Source organism: Apis mellifera, linkage group LG8 (genome assembly GCF_003254395.2).
Source record: "Apis mellifera strain DH4 linkage group LG8, Amel_HAv3.1, whole genome shotgun sequence".
NCBI classification, from domain to species: domain Eukaryota; kingdom Metazoa; phylum Arthropoda; class Insecta; order Hymenoptera; family Apidae; genus Apis; species Apis mellifera.
The window spans coordinates 484,006-500,204 of NC_037645.1; the positions used below are offsets into that span (position 1 = coordinate 484,006).

At 33.5% G+C, this 16,199-nt stretch overlaps 1 protein-coding gene across 14 annotated transcripts in view; it reads left to right on the forward strand.

Moving 5' to 3' along the window:
* Positions 1-16,199, forward strand: part of Amih (hyperpolarization-activated ion channel) — a 180,512-nt gene that overhangs the window by 160,394 nt on the left and 3,919 nt on the right. For 5 of the 14 annotated variants that reach the window (XM_026442017.1, XM_026442012.1, XM_016913293.2 and 2 more), the window contains 6 exons: positions 2,662-2,769; positions 13,936-14,085; positions 14,329-14,547; positions 14,959-15,105; positions 15,185-15,302; positions 15,445-15,733. In XM_026442017.1, coding sequence (XP_026297802.1) covers positions 2,662-2,769; positions 13,936-14,085; positions 14,329-14,547; positions 14,959-15,105; positions 15,185-15,302; positions 15,445-15,733 — 1,031 coding nt within the window. 14 annotated transcript variants of the gene reach the window in all.

Below are 16,199 nucleotides of genomic sequence, written 5' to 3' on the forward strand. Positions count from 1 at the left end.
GAGGAGTGATAAATTGCGAGAGATTCGCGAAACTCTCCTTCCCATTCGTTCATTTTCATTTCGTCCAGACACAATCTGACGAAGGAACACAACGAGCATTGTTTCTGCAATTTTCTGCAAACGATTTAAACCCGTCTATTTTCAAACTATCGCGATTAATAGGGGCGAAGAAACAGGAACAGATCTCATCAGACCTAATAATAATCGATCATTGGATATCGATATCGTTTAATTTTTCTTCGTTTTCTTGTTTTCACATTTTTCACATGATTCTTTTCTTTTTTATGATTTTATACACGTTTCTTCTGCGCCCTGATTTCTTTTTTATTCTTCACGGGTGTCGTCGCGAATCGAGAAACATCATCAGTCACGAAAACTTTGATAAACACTCTGTACAATGCACAAATGTAAAACTGAATTACAAGAAAATAAAATGTGATTTGAATTTAATTGATCGTGGAATGACAATTCAATTTGATCAATTAATAATCGTTGATTTTTTATTTAGCATTATATACGTTCTCTATTTACAAACATTTGACGATGAGATGGAATCCGATTAAATTGGATGGAGGAAGAGAAAAATCCAGAAATTTATTCGAGAAGAGATGAACTTGAACACAACTAGTTTGAATTTTTATTATCCTTCCACCTTTTACTAGATCCCTTTATTCCCTGTAGCAGAAGGTATCGATACTTGTACACTTTTTTTATTTTCTCTCAGCATTATCCACCGAATTTTTACTTTTTTTTTTTTTATTATTATCGAAACACCTTTGAACTTTATTGAAAAAATGAAGTTGATCCACGATCGATGAGACGAAAAAAAAAAAAAAAGGAAAAGATACCAAAAAAACATCGATATTCTCTCTTCGTCGCAAAGACGATCTCCCGATTGAACTTTTAAACTCTTCTTGATTTTATACATCATACAGCTACTAACTCGCTAAGAAAAATAAAATGAAAAAAAAAAAAAAGGAAAAAAGAAAAGAAAAGAAAATAAAAATCAATCTCTCGAGCCTTTTATTACGAGCTTTGATAAGAAACTGCGGCTTCACGCTTGGCGCGATTGCTGCAACGAAAGCTTTGATACTAACGAATGGCTTCTTGGTTCTCTTACTTCTCTTTAACTCATGTTATCATTAAATTTTATCTTCTTATCTACTATCATTACGTATTTATTCTTGTTCTTATTATTATCATTCTTGTTACTATTATTTTCATTATTATTATTATTATTATTATTATTACTATTATTATTATTATTATTATTACTATTATGTGCTGTTTACGGTCAATTTGTGCATCATTTGTTCTCCACACCATACTTTTTGATTCACATTTATGCGCCAATCCATTATCGCGTCTTGCACCCCAGATATACGGTTATATAATACATGTACCATCGATCACAATAAACAAAAAAAAAAAAAATGGAAAAATATACAAGTGTATTAAAAATATAAGTAATAAAAAGAAGTAAAGGACACATGCCAGAATACAATATATATAAACGAACGAACGAACGAATGAACACAAAAAAACACCCACGTTCTAATTATAACACGATTATTTATTTATTTATTTATCTCCTCCTCCTTTTCTAATCGATGATATTACACGATGAACCAGCGTACGAGAAGAGGATGGACGATCAGAAATTTATTTTATCCGCTCCACGTGCGTGGATTTAACCTCGATCGATATAACCATTCACGAAACCGGATGGAATGATGCGTGCACGCAACAACCGAGAAAAATCTATTACACCTCGACGAATTTATATATAGCGTCATAGTTCTGATGAATAAATTTGGAAAAAAAAAAAAGTAAAAGAATGCGCTCGTTGTTCTCGTCAATCGATACGGATCACGATTGGCGCGCAAATTCGAATCGATTAAATTAAGCGAAAATGGAGATGTTACGTGTCTTTTTTTTTTTAGGAAACATCGTCTTTCTACTGTCCCTCTTTTCGAAAACAAAAGTGCTCTTTTGTGCGCAGAAAGTTTTTGGTTTTAACGAGAGAACAACAAACGGAGGAAAGAACGAAATTTGAGAATGAAAGGAAAGGAAAGAGTGGAATAGACAAGGAAGGATGAAAAGAAAGAAAAACAGAAATGTTATATAAAACAGAAAAGGAAAAGAAAGAAATAAAGAACAAGAAACTCGACTCGAAACTGTCTCCTGTCGCCTTAAACCGATCTTGCTCCTTCTGTTTTCTATTCCCTCTCTGTCTGTCTGTCTGTCTCTCTCTCTCTCTCTTTTTCTCTCTCTCTGCTAAATTTAACTATTTATATGTGTATATATATATCTATCTCTCTATCTCTATTTCTGTCTATTTTTAAATATTCCATAAGAAAAAAAAAAAGAAAAAAAAAAATTAATCAGTTTTTTCACCACCACCATTTCGACGAAGTTTATTTTTTACTTCCTTTCTCTGTCTTCTTACGTTCTTTCGTTTTCTAATCTCTGTCTTTCTCTCTCTCTGTGTCTCTCTCTCTCTTTCCCTCTCCTATGTCTCTATCTATATATGTACCTTTCTCTCTCTCTTTCTCTCTTTTTCTTTCACTCTCTTTCTCCACCTCTTTATTATCGAATCTCTTGATAACCTGGCCCTTTTCTTACTACGTCTTGCTATGTCCCGCTTTCTTTTGTTTCTAGATATTGCAGAACCTACAAAAAAAACGCACTGAGCGGAGGGGGCGCCTAAGCTCTGACAATATGAGTAAAAAGAAGTCCGGTTTCAGCAAAAGCGACCTTATTTTTAAGGTAACCCGCCCTGACGAATGCGCGAGCTCGCGTCCGCTCGGGATTCGCGATCGTCTCGTCGAACCCGCCTCGAAGACCACCTTTGGGGTCCCGTTTTCACGAGACTCGAGCGAACCACGCCGATTCTGTCCGTCCTGTGTCGTTCTCCTTCGGCTCGAAATATCCAGAAAATCGAAAATAAAAAAAAAGACAGATCTTCCATAAAAAGTCTTAATCTATTATCATCCATGATTTCTGATCTCGTGCTATTATTATTCGCTGATATACACGTCTGCTCGTCGTGAATATTTGGAATTTCGAAAATTGAACGGGTTCAAAAGTCGGAATATAATAAAAGTTTCAGTTTCAACGATGATTAACTGGAAGACAAGTGACAATGTTTAAGAAGAGTAATAAGATGAGAACAACAAGGGAACAAAGAAAAAAAGAAAGAAAAAAAAAAGAAAAAGAAAAATGGGAAGTCAGAAAGTGTGTCGTTCGATCGATGTCTCGCGAAGAACAGGAAGAGCGATCACGAGGAGGCTGGACGCAGGAGCTGTACGCTGATTGGCTCGTTGGTTTATTACAAACATTCGCTTCTACTTTCCGCCGCATTATACATTACATATTACCCGCAGCAATAGGCTATGCTTCTTATACATTCACCATCGGCACCCGCCTAGCGATGAGAAAGTACCAAAGTGTATTTTATACGTCATACTTATATACCTATATATATATATATAAATACATATATATATACATATGTACATATGTGTGACATTATTATATATATTATATACTTTAGAGAAACGTCATCGATCAAATTCGAGTGAAAAGAAAAAAGATATGTTTTATATATATATATATATATAAAACGAAAAAAAGTAAAGAAACACTTCTGTTCTCGAAGAAACCAAAGTTGATTCCCTTCGACTCGTTTTCGAGACGATTCGTCATCTCGTTGTCGAAGTTAGAGAACTGCTTATCCCCATGCGAGAAAGTGAGACAAAAGATATAATAATAATAAAACGAAATGAAATAAAAAATAAGAGAGAAAAAGGAAATAATACGAGTTGTAACATGAAATACTCGAAATGTCGTGATGAAGCAGACGACTCCATGTAGAGATGCAATGGTCTACTCATCTAGATCTCTCCTCTCTCTCTCTTTTTCTATTTTTTCTCTACCTATCTCTTTTTCTTTCTAAATCTTTCTTTCTCTCTCTATCTCTCTTTCTCTATCACTCTTTATCCCTTTATTAATCTCTTCAATATTTTATATTTTTCCAATCTTCCATTTCTCCATACTTTCCGCGATATTCAGAAAAAAGCTGTAGTTTATTTCTTCCAAGCTTAGATAGACTTATATTTCTCTCTCTTTCTCTTTCTCTCTCTCTCTTTTCTCTATTCCAATGACATATCTCCTCTCATAATCTCCCTATCGTTTACCCATTAGAACTTTCTCAAATGATGATGATGATGATGATGATGATGATGGTGATGATGATGATGATGATGATGATGATGATGATGATAATGATGATGATAATGACGATGATTGATGAAGATAATGATGATCCTTCTAATTCCATGGAACGATCGATCCGACGAGCCAGAAAAACAAACGGTCGCCGTCTTGTTTCATTATTATAACCAAAACCCACTGTCCAATGCACTATCTGTTGAAACGCTTTTTTGATCGCTAGACGGTGTGCACGATCCTTTGGAAACGAGCGCACGTTGATTGGGCGTCCCTTCTCTGTCGCTTTGTTGCAAATCGCACACACTGTGTTGCCCTGCTGTTAGCGATGGGCGGAAGAACACTCTCTGCCCCGGGTTCTCGCGAGACTCTCCTTGCTCCAATTGCTTTTGGATGTGTTTTGGGGGGAGGGAGGGGGCGTTGGGGATCCGGGGGATACGGAATGAACGTCTCTCTAGACGGGGTCTCTGAACTGTTTCGAACTGTTTCGAACTTGACCGTAAGATTTCGTTCTTTTTTGTTAGGTTTAGATCCAGCTATTTGACCAACCAAATGTCTGACAACATTTCGTTTCGTTTAATTAGACAAAATTTTGATTGGAGACAGAGTTTAATGAGAGTTATGGAGTCTGATGAATTTGAAGAAAACGTAGATGATAAATAAAACGTAGTGGTAGAAAGTAGAAGGTAGAAGGAAAGATTATAATTTTCTGCTTGGAGTAAGTTAACATTGAATTCTCGATTTTGTATAATTTAGAACTTTTTTTTTTTCAGATATAGAGAAAATGAAGTGATTTAAAACTGTGTAGGTAAAATTAAAATTGGTACGAGAATTAATTAAGAATTCTTTCAGTAAATCATTCCTACCTTAGTTAATTATAATAATGATTAATTAGAATTAGAGAAATATCCTTTGCAAATGTACATTTGCCAATTGAATATTTATATTTATTTTAATGAATCTAGTACGCAAACCAGTACGAGAACGAATTAAGGATTCTTCCAGTAAATCTCGTTCTACCGTGAACTAATCAATTTCCTACTTCCTGTAAGTATCTTCCCATTTATAAACTTAAATTTCCCAAGAAAGAGGACAGCAAAATATTAAAATTACTTCATTCGTATCCATGAGTATCCCTTTAGACAAGAAAGACCACGTTAAATTATGTTTAATCTCAATTTTGATTTTTGAAAACCACTTCTTGAAGAACAAAAGCGAACTCTTTTTTTGAAAAGACATTTGTCCAAACCGTTCATATGTGTGAAGATTCGACTTGTTTTATAGTACGATTCAAATCTAATAACCAGTTGTAAAAATCTACCCCCGAAGAGAACCATCCCCCTTCCCCGGTGCCCCCCGCCACCTAGCATCGCTGTTCTTTTTTATCCTTAGACGAAAAAAAACGGGGGGGAAAAAGAAAGAAAGAAAAACACGGAAATGAAACGAATCAAACAAGAAAACAGAATAATAATTAGGGTGCATTGTATGAGAGTAGAGAGCTCGCTACCCCTGCCGCTACTCTACGAACAAACCTTCAACAATTCTCGCCTCCTCTCTGTCCTACAGCTCCTCGAGCTTCTGTTGCTTCTCAGCCAACAAAAAACTGCACCCCTTTGTGATATACTGGCTGGCTATCTGTTGTGTGGCTGCAAGTAGGAGTAAAGAAACAGAGTAAAAAAATCACAGTAAAAAAAAAAAAAGAAATTAATAAAAGAGATATAAAAATAAAAAAAAAAAAAGAAAATATATAGCGAGAGGAAAAGGTGGCTTGCTTCTCGTTGCTTAGAGCCTGGCTTTTTCGCCGCTTGATGATTATTTAACTCGGCAGCTGGCGTTTCTTTTACGTTCTCTGTCTCTCGCTCCTTCTCTCTCTCTCTCTATCTATCTCTATCTCTTTCTCTTTCTCTCTCACTCCCTATCTTCTCTCTTTCTCTCTCTCTCTTTCTCTCTCTCCCCCTCTCTATCCGCCATTTTTCGTTTCGTTTTTTAATTTTTCCTCTACGTTTTTTCAATATTTCTTCCGTTCCACATTTGGCTCCGTCCAAGTTTATCATACTCCTCCTTTGTTCTCTTCTTTTTCTTTTTTTTTTTTTTTAGTTTTTTTTCCATACGTTCTCTGTTTTATTTTGTTCAATTTTTCAGTCTCCTCCGTTCTTTCACTCTTACGATCTGTATCCAAAAAAAAAAAAAAAAAGCGTTTAAAAAGTCTGAACGTCCTGAGGAGAACGTTCAGTCCCGATTGATGATCGATCGTCCTCCTTGGTATCCTTGGTCCAAGGTACCATAACCTGGCCACCTTTATTTTCTTCTTTCTTCTCTTCCACCCTCCCACCCTCATTTTTTTTTTTTTGCGTTTTCCCCCACATTCTGCTCCCTTCAATTTGTTCAGTTTGTCGTTGCGTTGTGTTTCCTATTTTGTTTTCCACCTTGGTTACTATGTGTTTCGTTAATTTCGTTGATTAGTAACGCTGTTGCCACACTTGTGCGCGGTCGCGCGCGTGGACGCGCGCGCGCGCACGCCATTTTCTTTGGCCCGGCGCGTGGACACGCGCACGGCTCGCGTGTATTGTACAATATATACAAAAACGCCATTATATCGTTTACTTGTACTTTTGACCATTTGATGATCATTTAGCTGTTCATTTATTATAACCGTGGAGAGTTGTGTTACGACCAAACGCTTTCGTCTTTTTTTAAATGGACTTGTGACTGTCTCTTGTAGAACAGAAGGTTGGATGTTCAGTTTTAATTCAATGTATATGTATATGTATATCGTTCCTTTGTTTGTGTTTGTGTCTCGTTATCTTTCTCCTTTTTTCTTTTGTTTTCTGAATGATTCAAACCATGCGTATGCATATCCACTATGCGCGCGCAACCATCCGTGAATATAGATTATATAAAACCGTGCGAATATATAGAATTTTTTATCTTCGATTGATTTATTGGAACGAAATTTTTCGATTCGATTAATTTATTCTTCTTTACGATTCGATATATTTGTCTCCTGGAAGTGAACTATTTGAACAGAAAAAATATTACGTGTATAATTTTAATTATACTGAACTGTTTATTCTTTGATGAGTTCAGATAAATGGAACTCTGCTATACATGTATATACGTTTAAAAATCTTAGGATTTAAAAAATTGAAGTAAAATTAATAACAATTAATTCTTCAATTATCAATCTTGAATATTTATAAATCGCATATTTTAAAAATAATTTCTTTTTCTAAAATTGTACATTTTATAAAAGATAAAAGAACATATTTGGAAAAAGAAATAGATAAGCTTCGAAAATATATAATTTCTCAAATCAAATTACACTAAAACAAAGTACTTGAAAACAAGAAAATAAATTTAAAAAGTATTTAATTATTCTATGTATACACTATATATATATATATACTACATTCAAATACTTGAAAAAAATATCCTAAGATTTTTAAACGTACAAATGTGCAAAAGTCAAACGAAACAAAAAGAAACAATTTAAAAGAAGAAAGAAAGAAAAGGAAAGAATCGTTAATTTCTGGTCTTTGTGTGCCTACATTGTGTGTCTCTCCCACCACGATGTGTAACGCGCGCGTGTCGTGTATGTATAATACGCATGCAATAATACGATGTTTGTTAGTTTGTTCCTTTGTTTTTTTCTTTTCTTGTTTGTTTTTTAATTGCCAGGTAATGTATTGAAATCTAGTTGTGGTATAGCATAAGATCTTTCATCGCCCTCTACTTTTTTTTACCCGTACTTGTCCAGTAGGCGCAGAAACAACATACACATACACGCACACACACATATACACACACATACACATATGTGATTTAATCAGCAATCATGGATACCATTATCACGATTATAGTGACACACGCCGTTTTTACAATTCTACCGGATTCTGCGCGCTTTTGTGTCGAGATCGAATGACGATTCCACAATTCCTTTGTGGATTATAATCCGGAACAAAGTCTCACGACTTTGTCCGCCGCGTCACGTGTGCGTTTATGCGCATTTTATCCAGATTCAGGACGACGAAAGAAATCCTTTGAAATCGAAATCGATCCCCCGTTCGCCATTCGATTTCGAGATACGATTCCGTGATACGCACGCGATTATTGCCAGATCGGTGATTCTGATTCGATCGAAGCGTTCTTTGGTGCTCTGTTACCTTGTTATCGAGACCGCTGTATGCATCGATATGCGCTATCTGTGAGATTAATATTCATTTTAAGGATTAAGAAAGAAGAAAAACTTAGTATCACGATTTTTACATACCGAGATATTTTATTATGGATTTTGTTCCGATTGTATAACCGATTGTAATTGGTATATTTATTTTAGAAACATGTGAAGAATTAACGATAATGAAGAAAATGAATTTCAAGAGATTAGAAAAAAAAAATACCACGAATATTTGTTAATGAGGAAATAATTGAATCATCTTCGTGTTGCAAATTATAAATTTTGGGAAAAAATAAACGATAGTAGTTTTAACAAAGAAAATTTACTATCTTTGCAAATAATTGTAATTAAAATGTAAGATATTGATAGTTATAATTTAATTAAATAATTAAATCGTGATGCTACGTTTTGTCCATCCATATATAACATCCATAATAAATAACAAATATGATATTAGTATTATCGATTACGTCGAATTTAAACGGAATACGATCGATCACGTAGTACTACGTTTCTTGCATTGCAGAATCTGTGTTACGTAATACAACGTTTCTCTTAAATTGACATTGATCGTACAGTTCTATATTCTTGAATGTGAATCACTATTTACGCTGTATCACACATTGCTACATAAGTAAGATAAATAATAATTCAATGATGGACGATTAATCATAAATAAATCGTGAATTTCTTGAAAAATAATTATTTATAAATACATCCTTTTTTTTTTTTTCTTATCCATCCTCCACATCCTTCAAACATTTCAAATTGGCTGCGAACAACTTGATACGCAATTCTTCGCTAATAAATTGATTCAATGAATTGTTAAATTATTCGTTTACATTCTATTCTCATATTATAATTGAAAATCAATCGTAACTTATACGATTCTGTAATTGAACAAGTTCAAAGAAAAATAGGCATACGTTATATTTTTATATGTTTAGTGAAAAAGAAATTGGAAGAAAGCTCTTTATCTTCTAATCCACGTTTCTTTCAAATGATGTAATTGTAATTAAAATTAATAATATTTATAATGTTTTCCATTAAATATTTCAAGTATTTGTATATACAAATTTTTCAATCGCATTGAATTATTATTCATTAAATAATTTAAAGAACAATTACACGATTCTATAAAAAAAAAATACAATTAAGAATCTATATTTACCATCTGATTAATAGCAAAAGGAAGAGAGACAAAAGCACAAGCTAAATATCGTAAAAATATCGCATTTAAATCTATTATGACACACGAGTAACACAAATTATTCACGTGCGTAATAACAAATTATTCCCGTAATAAAAACTACGTTTATTGCCGGTCAACAATAAAACAAAGGAAACGAAAGACAAACCGCGCAATATCACAAAGTTCCATATCTCTGAAACATTTGAAACAGAAATCTCTGGAACAATTGTCGACAATCCCATTTATCCGCGATAAAACAAAGCCAATAATAACACACTAGCCGCATCCTACGCCGTATCATCTATTCCAAAAATAATCTCGCCATCTTGTGCGCCAAGGGAAGTGGAAACCGCGCGCTGCCAAGCGCCTCCCTCCTCCAACTTCCGCCACCTCGAGCTCCCGCTAATTTCTCTCCCGTTACCGATTGCGCACAGATAGCGTGTCTCGATGCGATCTCACAGCGAGTCAGAAGATCGGCCAACTTTCGAAACGGGGAATCGGAATATAAAGCAATAAGAAACTACGATAAACGTGGGAACTACGATCTTGGCCTCGAAGTATCGGCCCGCCTCGAAATTGGAAAACTTTGACTTTGAGATTGAGATCAACGGGGTCAGAGATCGTTTCTCCGCGCTTCCTTCGCCGCGCGCACGCGTGCTTCCGGAAGAGAGAGAGAGAGAGAGAAAGAGAGAGGGGAAGTGCGCGGTCGCGCGCGTTATACGTGTGCTGTACATACACACGATACGCACATCATCGATACCCTGATACAATGGATCCTTAGACTATAGACCCTGGATCGATTTAGAAGCCGTGGAGACCATTCTCGATGGGATTTCAAAGAGCCGTGAAATTATGGATTCGGTTATTCGTGTTATCGTTATCCTTGTTTTTATGATATTATTATTATCAATAATAATAAAAAAAAATTTAAAAAAAAAATAAAATTTATAAGTTTTAACGTTGGAAACTCGTCAAAACGACCGGTTTTATATTTTCTTTATTAAATGATTATGGAAACTATAAATTTTTGGTACAAGAATTATATTGGAATAGATAATTTAGATTATAATTATTTATGTATAATATATTTAGATAATACTACGTAAATAATTTGATTTTAGATCATTGAATTCTTGAGGAAAGACTGAATAAATGAAACTTGATTTTTATTTTTTTTTTGTTGATGATACTATTATTAATTTATAAATTTTAACGTTGGAAACTCGTCAACACGACTATTTTATATTTTCTTTATTAAATGTAATAAGTTTTTGGTACAAGAATTAATTATATTGGAATAGATAATTTGGATTATAATTATTTATGTATAATATATTTAAATAATACTACATAAATAGTTTGATTTTAGATCATTGAATTCTTGGGGAAAGATTGAATAAATGAATTTGATTTTTATTTTTTTTTGTTGATGATACTATTATTAATTTATAAGTTTTAACGTTGGAAATTCGTCAACAAGACCGGTTTTATATTTTCTTTATTAAATGTAATAAGTTTTTGGTATAAAAATTAATTATATTGGAATAGATAATTTGGATTATAATTATTTATGTATAATATATTTAAATAATACTACATAAATAGTCTGATTTTAGATCATTGAATTCTTGGGGAAAGATCGAATAAATGAAACTTGAATATTTTTTTTTGTTGATTAATGATACTATTATTAATTTATAAGTTTTAACGTTGGAAATTCGACCGGTTTTATATTTTCTTTATTAAATGATTATTGAAACTATAAGATTTTTGTACAAGAATTATATTGGAATAGATAATTTGGATTATAATTATTTATGTATAATATATTTAAATAATACTAAATAGTTTGATTTTGAGATCATTGAATTCTTGGGGAAAGATTGAATAAATGAAACTTGATTTTTATTTTTTTTTTTTTTGTTGATTGAAGTTGTACTATTGAATGAAGATCGTGTGTATTGATACTCGTTCGTTTTAATTGGTATTTCGTCGTTTTAAATTGTACTTTTTCAACTTCTTCTAAAGTTTCAATATCATACTTGATGATGCTGTTATTGAAAAAAATTTTGCATTTTTATTGAAACTAGTAAGTGATTAATTGGCTAATGGTAGATTCGATGTTCAACCTCTTGAGAATTTATTAAAAACGAAACAGACAATTTTTATTTTTATTTTTATTTATTTTTTTTTTTTTTTGAAAAACAGTCGAAGGATTTCAATCGTAAATATTTATTCACGATAATATTCTTCTAGAACTACGTATTATGTATTATATCTTTCATAATATTTATTTAATTAAAGAAAGAAATAAATATATAGAATAATTATATATAAATATATAAATTGAGGATAATCGAAAATACAAAATTATTAATAAAATTTCAACATGTTAAAATTCATCAAATCTCCAGTATATTTGTAGAAAATAAAATTTATTTGTTTATCGCGAATCAATAGGTAAATAGGAAAAATATGCATCTATCGTTTAAAGTATTCCAAATGCGTGATCGTAAATAATTCTTGGCCCATTCCGCATACGAAAGGGAAAAAACACGGGCAGCATATGAGTTCATTCGCGCTTCTGAAATTCAAATCGCGGCCATTCAAGATCCGACGCGAATCGCATGAATAATTCGATAAACTCTCGTGTCGAAAAAAAAACGAATATTTAACGCGCTCGTTCGTTCTCGATGCGAGATTTATTTTTGCTCCCCAATGAATCTTTAATCATCCTGTTAATCGCGTATCGATAAATCTTTTATCGACACGTTCGATTCGAGGCAAACAAATCTATATCCGCGAGCGTGGAAATATTAAAATCGCGAAACAATTTTAATATTTAATTTTTGAAAAAAAAAGGAACGAAATAGCTATTCCTAGAAATTGCATCGTGAATCGAAATTTTTTTTTTCATAAACATTTTTCGAATTATTTTAGTTAAACATTTGTCTGTACGAGCGAAAAGTATTCGCTGAATTTTGTTCGTTTTGAATTTTTTTCACAATTTTGTCAATCTTTCCTCTCGAATTCATCGTTGAAATTTTATTTATTTTTTTGTGGACGAATATTGTATGTAATAATATTTCGAAATAAGTTTAAGTTACGTAAAAATAATTTAAAATTAAATTATATTAATACCGAATAATATAATAAATAAATCATATTATGATTTTATAAATTTAACCAACTTTAAAATTTTTTGTAAAATTATATGAACGATATTTCTTCAAAATTGTCAAAATATAAAATTTATATTAATTTATACGATGTAAGTTAGTTGAAAAAAATCAAAAGTTAAACTATATTATTTCTTTTATATTCTAACAAAAAGAAATAATATCATTTCAAAGGTAATTTAAAATATCAACTCTTTTCTCCTCAGAATGGTTTCCGCGTTTTCCAGCTTCTTTTCTTAGCGAGGACTTGGATTCCCATATCGTGCTTATGGCGCACTGTTCAGTCGAACAGTTTGCAGTTCACCATCGATCGTGCTCGATATTTAGAGAGAACGCCCAGAAACTTACCCTGAACATGTCTGGCCCATAAGCGGGTCTGAGAATCTTGGCCTAACCAGTCCAATTGACTGATATATACACACATATATATATATATATTGTATACATTTTTGTTTTGTTTCATCTGTTAGAGCATTCGTAGAGTGATCATTACTATAAACGTTTTTTAGGTTTACATTGACTTGTTCTTTTGTGTGCCACGTGATGCGTATTTTCTAATGTAGCATGCTTTTTGAACTGAAAACTGAAACCCGGGAGTATGAACAGCGAAGATTATTTAGGAGAAAAAAAAAGATACTAAAAATCGTTCGCGTTCAGATTCGAGAAATTTTGTCTTCCAATCTTATGATGAAGATGAATAAATTATATTAAATTTCCTTCTTTTCATAAAAGTTCTAAATATATCAAAAGTCAATTTCTCTAAATATATAATTCTTCTATTTCGATATAGCATACGAAGTTAATTTTCAAATATTAAATTAATTATAAATTTTCTTTTCCACTCGAATAAAGAACTGAATGACTGCAAGAGATTAATCCAAAAGACGAGAATTTCGATTCTGAACGTCGAAACGTCAGGTAGTTTTTTACTTGATCCTTGACTCAGACATTTGGATAAACAATTACCATGATAGTTTTTTGACAATGTATTTAAATTGAATTAATATTTGACGCGTTTTTGTGCAACACTCGCTTATTTGCTGTACACTACGCAACCGGAGCTTTGGATAACGAGAGAAGTTTTTAATTGAAGTGTGAACAATATCCCGGCCCCCGAAGCTGGCACGAGAATAAACCTTTGTCGTTGTTGTTGGCAGTTCCTGAATATGGCGTCGGTGTTCATGCGGATTTTTAACCTGATTTGCATGATGCTCCTAATCGGCCATTGGAGTGGCTGCCTGCAATTCCTGGTCCCAATGCTCCAAGGCTTTCCTAGTAACTCGTGGGTCGCCATCAATGAATTACAAGTAAGTGGCAAATAACAAGACGAGTTCTTCGTTTCGAAGTGTATCCTTGATCAAGTCCATCGACTATTTCAATTATTTATCCTATAATTTTATCCTATAAGTTTAAGAAAGAAATCACATCGTATTGTCGCCTTAAATATCTTCCTCGAAATCAATGAGAAAAATTAAAAATCGATCCATCTATAACGATCATGAATTATTCAAAATGGAAATGCGTCACTATTCGAGCGTAATATTTTCCAGGACTCGTTTTGGCTGGAACAATACTCGTGGGCACTTTTCAAAGCCATGTCGCACATGCTCTGCATAGGATACGGAAGGTTTCCACCGCAATCCTTGACCGATATGTGGCTCACTATGCTCAGTATGATCAGCGGTGCTACCTGTTATGCACTTTTCCTCGGACACGCGACGAATCTCATACAGTCACTCGATTCCTCCAGAAGACAATACCGCGAGAAGGTAGTTGATATTCAAAGAGCGTACAGCGAATCATCGAGGGGAATTTTTTCACCTTCAATTTTGTTTTTTATTCTCTTCCCTTCAAAATTGTAATATTTTCTTTTTTTTTGTTCGATTCACGAAATTTAGAATATTTGCAACTTTTTATGTTCTTCTTTATATCTCTTTATTTTTAACAGAATATCAATTCTTCTTAATTTTAAGGTCAAATTAAATTTATAATTACAAATTTAATTCGATTTGACAATATGATAAATATCAATCTATTAAATTGTTGCATTGAATCATCTCTCGTCAAAAATTAAATAATTTAATTTTTATTCCGCTCGTTCCACAAAAAGGGCGATGTTCAAATTGTGAGAATAGAATTTCAAGAAAATAAAAAATATAAATTAATAAAATTTCTGCTAGGTGAAACAAGTAGAGGAATACATGGCCTATCGAAAGTTACCAAGAGAGATGAGACAGAGGATCACGGAGTACTTCGAGCACCGCTACCAGGGAAAATTCTTCGACGAGGAATTGATCCTTGGAGAGCTCTCGGAGAAATTAAGAGAAGTACGAGGCATCATTGCCTATCGATTCTTCGATCGGTTTTCGAACAAATGTCTCAACCCATCCTCCCCTCTCGTTTCAGGACGTGATCAACTACAACTGCAGATCGTTAGTCGCGTCCGTGCCATTCTTTGCCAATGCCGATTCCAACTTTGTCTCGGATGTCGTTACCAAATTGAGATACGAAGTCTTCCAGCCAGGTAATCGATCGATTTTACCATTCCATCAAATTTAACACGAATCGATTTTAATTACTTTCACTTCCAACTTCTCCAAGTTTCTCCAAGATAAATTTTCAACAAGATCCCAATGATAACGCAAGAGTGATCACCGTTTTTCCAGGCGATATCATCATCAAGGAGGGTACAATAGGGTCTAAAATGTACTTCATACAAGAGGGAATAGTCGATATAGTAATGGCGAACGGCGAGGTCGCGACCTCGTTGTCCGATGGCTCGTACTTCGGCGAGATCTGCCTGTTGACGAACGCGAGGAGGGTTGCCTCGGTCCGCGCCGAGACGTACTGCAATCTCTTCAGCCTCTCGGTGGATCACTTTAACGCCGTGCTGGACCAGTATCCGTTAATGCGCAGAACGATGGAAAGCGTTGCCGCCGAGAGGTATAAGCTTTGGTTAGGTTTGTTCTATCGAGTTGGTGTGCTAATAGATGTCAATCATCACTCCCACTTCCATGTTGATTTTTTTGAACATTGTGTACTGTCCGACGAAGCGAGTTCTATCAGTCATTCTTATTATTATTATTATTATGATTATTATTATGATTATTATTATTGCTATCTAACAACATTTCATATTCGCTTGTCTCTCTTTAACATATCTTTGTTATATTATTATTATTATTATTGTCGTTGTTGTCGTTGTTATTATCGTTGTAATTATTATTACTGTTATTATTTTATTATTATTTTATTGATATTATTTATTTCTCGTATTTGTCTCTGCTAGTATCTCGACTCGATAATGCTTTTTTTTACATACACTTTACACACACAAAGTGAAATGATATCTTATTTGGCTCGCGGCCCTTTTCTTTACGATTGAAGAATCTCTCTTATTGAGCGACAGTGACAGTGCAGA